This window comes from Olea europaea, unplaced genomic scaffold (genome assembly GCF_002742605.1).
Source record: "Olea europaea var. sylvestris unplaced genomic scaffold, O_europaea_v1 scaffold2902, whole genome shotgun sequence".
Lineage (NCBI taxonomy): Eukaryota > Viridiplantae > Streptophyta > Magnoliopsida > Lamiales > Oleaceae > Olea > Olea europaea.
This window is the reverse complement of record NW_019247584.1, coordinates 17,351-25,174: the sequence shown is the minus strand read 5'-3', so window position 1 is coordinate 25,174 and position 7,824 is coordinate 17,351. Positions and strand designations below refer to the sequence as shown.

Sequence of the window (7,824 nt, the reverse complement as noted above, 5' to 3'; positions counted from 1 at the left end):
GCAGGAGATAGAGATGGTAGGAAATCAACTTCCTCTTACGTATTCACCTTATCAAATTCGTGTGTTAGTTGGAAATCACAGTTACAACACATAGTTGCACTATCCACTACAGAGTCAGAATATGTTGCTACCACTGAAGCAATTAAAGAGGCTCTATGACTTAGAGGTCTACTTCATGAATTGAGTGTCTTGAATGAGTATGTGGTTGTGTATTCTGATAGTCAGTCATCCATACATCTGTGTAAGAATCCTATTTTTCACGAATGCACTAAACATATCGATGTTAGGTTACACTTCATTAGGGATATAATATCACAAGAAGTAGTAAGACTTGAAAAAATTCACACACAGTATAATCCTTCAGATATGGGCACGAAAGTGCTGCCACTGGTAAAGTTTAGAAGTTGCAAAGAGCTTCTAAATATCGGTACAGGTAAATGATTTCAATTTTATTGATTTTTCTGTTAGAGATGTCATTAATGGAAAAACGTTTTTCTTTGCAGGTCCTTTGACACCAAGGTGGAGGTTGTTAGACATCATGTTGTCAAACGACCTCTCAGACGATGATGAAAACCAATTTTATCAGTCGACATGAATGACTGAACGATAATTCAACATCGAATAATGGATGAACCGACCTAACGTTGCTTTACCTATTGGATGGCTTATACTCTTTGTGGCTTGTTGTTTTTCTATTGGGACTTAACCCTAGTCGAGCCTACTTACCATATTGTGACTTACCTTAAGTTGTCCATTTAACTAATATATAAATTGGTAGTTAACCCCTACTCCTTTGTGCCGTGCTTGAAGAGAACCTAAGAGAGAGAGGTGTTATTCTTCTTCTTCTCCTTCATGCTTCCTGCCAAGTTATCTTCCCTACCAAATGCTTGAGGCTTTGTGACTCTTACCTGTGTGGTATCCATCCTAAGTGTGTGGTAGAATCAACAAGCAAAAGAGGAAATAGCAACCATAGGAAGGGCGGACGCCGGCGGTCGGTCATCTCTCGGTTTGGTGTTGAATTCGATGTTTAATAGTTAACTGAGCCCGGAAATCACTTTGAGCAGTTTAAGGAAGATCCTAACACGGTGAATTTCTTTGAGAGAAACCCTGTTCTTAGGGTTGCACCATATGTTGAGAAAGAGCTGCTAGTTTGCAAAGCTGTTGCTTCAGCCTGAGAACAAGCATTTTGCTTATTCGGGGTCGGGCAGGGTGACACAAACTCCTTAGTACGTTGAGTGATCCGCTGGCCACATAGAAATGAATTCTTTGCGGCTGGGCTAATGTCTGTCCCCCAAAATGAACTAAATTATGATGGTATGCAGGCATTGGCATCGAAGCGAATTCTTTGGATAGTAATCTTTAATCATAGCTATGTTTTTTTGAACTACAAAAATTTGATCACTGTCTTTCTTATGAAAAATTTCTGCCGTTCCACTTCAAATTAAGCTCTCAACTGTTATTTTTGTTACTTTTATGTTGTACAAGTAGGTTACATTGAGATAAATCTCGAGTAAAAAATTAATTGACTCCTTGCTTGCTATTTTAAATTGATGACATGTTATTGATTAGTTCAAACATGGCATGAAATAAACCATATAAAGACGGTGTTGAGTTCTGTATTTGACATAAAAGATTTAGGATATAGTAGACCGAATATTAAAGATGGACATAGAAAGATAAAATTGTTTTAGTTCTGAGACAAATTTCAAACATTTTGAAAGTGTTGTCTAAGCATAAGTCAAAATGTGTTACTTTAAACAAGCCATTTCAAGTGATGTAAAGAACAGTCTCCTATTGAATCTGAAGTGAGGTACCTTCTTATAAGACTGTGGGCTCAGTCATGTACATAATAGTGTTTTTTATAAAATAAATACCATATAACTTATTTTAGATTTAATTGAATTATAAGCAAATTATATTTGATTTAGAATAAACTAGTTTGAAAATAAATTAACAGCTCACTAGATTAATTTAGATTGAAGTTAGAATTGGAATAAAAATTGGAAGTAAGTAGTCTATAGGAAACGATAATGAGGACCACTTAATTATTTCTCACAATCAGTACACTCTTATAACCATTGGAGCTGAACACATGGCATACGGATTAACAAAATATCAAGCCGCCTAATGTTCAACATATAACATGATTATGCATACAGACTTAAATTAGACAATCTCGGAGAAGGAATAGCAAATAATGGTTCAGTTTTCCTCATCACAATTCCAAATGTCTCTGAGACATCAAGATTTTGGCCCTCCGGTATTGTCCAATCAAATGAATGCAGAAGTGAAGCTAGGACGTACATTACCATTTTCTCTGCTAGGTGAAGGCCGGGACATATCCTTCTTCCTGATCCAAATGGAAGATATTCAAGACTGTTTCCCAAATAGTCCCACAATTTGCCACCGTCGCCGTTCAAAAATCTTTTCGGCCTAAATTCCGATGGATTCTCCCAAATCTGTGGATCCATTTGCACTGACCATGTATTCAGAAAGACACGAGAACCCTTTGGTATAGTATATCGCCCGACGGTGCAAGATTCGCTCGAAATTCTTGGGACCAAGAGGGGAAGTGGAGGATGTAGGCGGAATGTTTCCTTCACAACTGCATCAAGATACTTCAGTTTCGCAACATGGAATTCTTCCACTGATTTGTTTATCCCGACAACATTTGTTAATTCTTGTTGCACCGTTTTTATTACATCTGGATTCCGCAAAATCTCTGTCATTACCCACTCGACTGTTGTTGCCGTTGTGTCCGTCCCCCCTATAGCGATGTCCTGTTGTCCACAACGTCAGTTCAGTTTGAAATTCAGTAGCACTCGACAGCAAGAAAGAAAACTAAAACTTTTGTTATTATACTATCCTTTCTTGTCCGATAATATTACAGGATTTTCTGGAAATCACAAAAAGTACTACCTACTTATGCAGCATGATTAAAAAAGAAGAATAAGCGAATATTTGAAAGAATTAATGGAATTGAAAACCGAAATGAGGGAAAATTTTGATGCTATTATAATCAGGAAATTGCACAAAAATAAAGAAATTACCACCAATATGGCCTTTATTTGAATCAGGTTAATTGAGGTATTCTTCTCCTTCAGCTCTAGAAGAATTTGCAGAAAGTCGTTCTTTCTGTTATCTTCTTCACCTCCACTAGAATCCGTCTTCATATGTTCATTTATGACGTTATCAAGAATCCCGTCAATATGTGCCAAACAATTCTTCATCTCTTTTGCTATTCCTTGAATGTCAAACCTGGCAAGAACTGGAAAAAAATCAGAAATGTTTGGTTTTCCAATCAAATCAACAACTTTTGATGCTACTTTACGAAACTCGGCCCGCTTGTGCCCGTCAATTGTGCCGCCCCACAACAAGTTCATTACAACGTTGAATTCAGTAACAAAAGCCAACTCCCCAATTTCTATGCTGGTGCCAATTTTTGTGTACACATTTCTGATAGCCTTTCTGACCTCGTCTTTTCGCATGTTGTAGGAAGCCTCAAGATTGTTGTTACTCAGCAATTCTCGTACGAACAATTTACGCATATCGCGCCAATAAGGGCCATAGGGCGACCAAAGAACATCCATTCCGCCGTAAGTTGAAATCAATCCTGCGACAGGTGCATCATGGTTGGCTAAAATCGTGTCTTGATCTCGAACAACTTCTTTAATCAGGCTCGGAGAATTGATAACTAAACATAGTTTCTTTCCAAGCCATAGCCGGTAGATTGGGCCATAGTGATGAGCCAATTCCGTGAACTGACGGTGCAAGTTTGTGCGCAGAAATGGTAAATATCCAAGAATTGGCAAACCTCTAGGCCCTGGTGGTAGCAAGGCCGTTTCTTTACTTGGTTTTTTGAATATCCATGAATAGCAGAATATAGACGCAATCACTATCAAGATAGCAAAAGCTGTACTTACAAGCTCATCCATCATTTTACTGCTTAAGATTGAAGAAGAAATGCTCAAATAACACTTCTTTATATAGCAAAGATTCATGAACTCTATACAAACTACAGCCATACAAATTAGTTATCTATACTGTGTTAATGAATAAATTCAACATCAAATAGTTTCTGAAATATAGAACCAACATATTAATCAAGTTGAACTTTTAAGATAGAACATCAAATTTTATCATGATATCAAAGTCCATTATGTTTCAACAAACAACTTGATATGATTAAGACTAAAAAAGGGTACACGGATTTGAAAATTGATCTGCTCAAACGAGTCGCCATTTTGCAGGACATGTTAAGGGATAAATTTCATGTCGAATAGTTATTGAAATATAGACCAATATATAAAGATATAAATTAGTTGACCTTTTAAATTGTTACCTCAAGTCCTAATAATGATGGAACCTCAAGTCCTAACATGTTGGCTTGAATTAATATATCTTTTAAGTTGGAGCCTCGAGTCTTCATAGAGATAGAATCTCAAATCTTAATATATTGGTCAATATTTTCTTATTTGGATTCATCTTTAAACACTTAACATGCAGTACGAGAACTATAATTGATTTTAAGATCTTTACCTACTACAATATCATATTGAATTATTTGATTTTTGGTAGAGAAAAGACTGATTCGTCTTTTGATGTGGCCCAAATGTTTGCCTCATCTTTCATGGCGTAATTGATGGCCGCACGATAAAATAGAACAGATGTTTTCTGTACTAACATTCAAACACTTTGAATTTATGTTAGAACTTGGGTAGTATGGAGATAGCGTACTGCAAACTTTGCGTGCTCATATTGAATTATTTGATTTTTGGTAGAGAAAAGACTGATTCGTCTTTTGATGTGGCCCAAATGTTTGCCTCATCTTTCATGGTGTAATTGATGGCCGCACGATAAAATAGAACAGATGTTTTCTGTACTAACATTCAAACACTTTGAATTTATGTTAGAACTTGGGTAGTATGGAGATAGCGTACTGCAAACTTTGCGTGTAGAAAAACAATGAACCTTGCTACACATGCACAGAGCCTGTACAGGTACATACACATGGGGTGGACCATCCCAAAAATTTTATAAAATAAAACTATTTAATTTATAGCATTCCCAATTAAGAATAACATAGTATATAAGTAATAGACTATAGATTTAGTCATGGTGTACCATTCCAAAAATTTTATAAAATAAAACTATTTGTTCTATTAGCTATATTTTTATAATATTGGCAAGTTGATGTACTAGGGTAAAATAGTATTAATTCAAATTTATTTGAGTCAAATATTTAGATTTCGATAGGGTGAAGATAAGTATATCAACATTGGATTCGTTGGATAGCTCGTAATTAATCATGTGTATTAGGCTAAAAAGAAATTAATTCGAATAAGTGAAACCTAAGTTATTAAAGTTTAAAGAAATTGCCAATAAATATTATTTTATTACTTTTGTTTTGTATTTGTGAAAGTGGGCAGCCACCACGTGGAGTTGTTGGGATGGAGTTAAAATTGGTAGTTTTTTTTTTTTTTTTGACATCCAGGTATCCCAACTTACACTAGACTAAATCCTGGACCCCCAAGACCCTTGCCTCTAGAACCTTAGAGGGGGTAAATCGCGGGTTATGCCTCAATTGGATCACAGATTCCCCCCACCACCTGTACACTTCTGCGCACAAGAGATCCTCCTCCAAAATGATTGCTCCATACCATAAAATTGGTAGTTTTATTTGTATTGAATAGAAGTTTTGGGCAAATTGGACTTCCACATTCTATAAGACACTTGTTCTATATTTATTCATTTATGCAATCGATTTTTCCATAGAAAAAGTCGGATTTTCTTCCACCATGTAATATAATTTTATAAACACAGTAGCAGGTTGAAAATAAAGTTGGAAAGTGATTATGATTTTGTTTCTCCAAAAATTTATTATATCTGACAAGGTAGGATAGCGGGGTGCAATTGCTTTTATCCCGTTTAAATTATTTTTTCGTGTTGTTGAATTATTATATTTATGAAATTAGAGATATGATATGTGATGACCTCCAAAAATGACTAACAGGCGTCGTTAGGAGATAGTGTACACTTTGATGAGTTTTGTAATATACCTACTGTGAGTGCTATATTTGTAGAAGAAGGAAATAGAAGCAATGGAGAAATGTATTGTCTACTCTTTTTCATTCAAAGAGTCATCCCCTTTATTGATACAAGAATTGTTATTTATAATGATCAAGCCGACATGGTCACTGTTGAAATCGATCCACGAGGCCTAATCTTTTAGACCCTATTTTCACATCAACTCTATCTCGCATTAATTGTATTGACAAACTTTTGACAAGGGATTAGCCACTCTACATTCTTAGACTGACATTCCCGACACTTATTTAATGAAAACGTTACATCAATCAATTCAAAAGATGCGCCAATCAGACCCCTCGGTGGAAGACTTGAACCAATGCCACATGTATGAAGATGGGACTTCCACGTGGGTCATTTCGTATGATCAGTAACAATATGTATGATATGGTCATCCGATATAAAAAAAAATAAGATATGTGTTGAGCTCTTATCAGTTCCTAAAGATATGATGACAGTATGATATTTTGACGCATGATTTAAATATTTTATTCGGGATTGCACCATTATTTTTGTGTCCTATTGAATATTCACATGTACTTACCATTTTCCTTTACTCCTCATAGGTTATAACGTATCGTTGTTTGGCGAGTGATGAGATACAGTTATAATGTCAAGATTTATGGAACTCGAAAAAATAATCCAGTGTAATGTGACTATGAATTTTATTTTCAGCATTATTTTTATTTTATTATCATGTGGATCTTGTTATTTAGGATTTGGAACATTTTTTAATTGGTTATGTTTCCTATATATTTTTATTTAATATTTGCTGAACAAAAATTTCATGTGGTTATGTTTTAATTACGTAATGAAACTTTTGATAACGATTCAAATATTAAAATTTTGGACTGTTACCCATGGCATCTTGAATATCGTAGCAAACCTCCATCGGTTTGTGCTAGATAGGACAAGTACTAATAGCATTTTTCTTCAACATGAGATTATGCATTTGGATATGTTCATAGAGACAAACGATGCCTAAGATTTGCTAGGCATGGGATATGGATAGTTATTGGCGTACTCTAAAGCCAGTAGTGGCAACGTTGATCAAATGAGATTTAGTTCTTGTAATCTTTAACGATAGTATAATAGTGTTTTGCATCTCATAAATTATCAATTTTTTTTCATTGAGTGGAGGTAGCGTTAGGTATTATGGCTTTCTTAAATTTGTATTTTCATTTTTATGAATAATTAGACAATAATTTGTATTATGTTTGAGAGCTATTCGCAGAATGCCTATTCCCCGCTTCACCAGATGCTTATTTCTAACTTCGCGAGATGATTATCTCTCACCCTTTACTATCGTCTAGCCCAACTATAAGCCCTCGTCCACTCAAGGCCAATTTATAAGTCTTCGATAGTTCGAGACGAGTCATCAGCTTGATATTTATTCTTCTATCTCCGTGAGATGCATTCACCACATGAGTTATTGCATTATAGCCGCATTTATCTAACTTCTAATAAAAAGCGGAAGGAGGATCTGCTATTCATGCAATAGCAAATGAATTCAGTTTTACTATGCATTATGTCATTTTTTATTTTCCATTTTGTTTATGTCAAACAAATGTTTTTCCTAGGGATGGCAATTTGAACCGTCAAAATCGAAAACCGCGGTTAACCGAACCGAATGGGGCGAAAAAAATCGAACCGATGGTGCAATGGGGTGGATATGGTTTTTATTTTTATGAACCGATTTGTGGCGGTGCGGGTATGGTATTTACGTCGTCGAACCGA

General features: G+C 35.4%; 2 protein-coding genes across 2 annotated transcripts in view; one reads left to right on the top strand and one right to left on the bottom strand.

The window, feature by feature from the left end:
* Positions 1–1,204, top strand: part of LOC111384383 (primary amine oxidase-like) — a 23,823-nt gene extending 22,619 nt beyond the window's left edge. The window contains exon 6 of the mRNA XM_023008661.1: positions 1,119–1,204. Within this exon, the coding sequence (XP_022864429.1) occupies positions 1,119–1,175 (57 nt within the window). The 3' untranslated portion in view covers positions 1,176–1,204. The remainder of the gene's footprint in view (positions 1–1,118) is intronic.
* Positions 1,205–2,020: 816 nt separating this feature from the next.
* LOC111384379 (cytochrome P450 76C1-like) lies at positions 2,021–4,136 on the bottom strand. Its single transcript, XM_023008656.1, has 2 exons — positions 3,051–4,136; positions 2,021–2,780 (listed from the first exon to the last, which is right to left on the bottom strand). The coding sequence occupies exons 1-2, from the start codon at positions 4,023–4,025 to the stop codon at positions 2,148–2,150; spliced, it is 1,608 nt and encodes a 535-aa protein (XP_022864424.1). The 5' UTR covers positions 4,026–4,136; the 3' UTR covers positions 2,021–2,147.
* Positions 4,137–7,824: the final 3,688 nt, after the last annotated feature.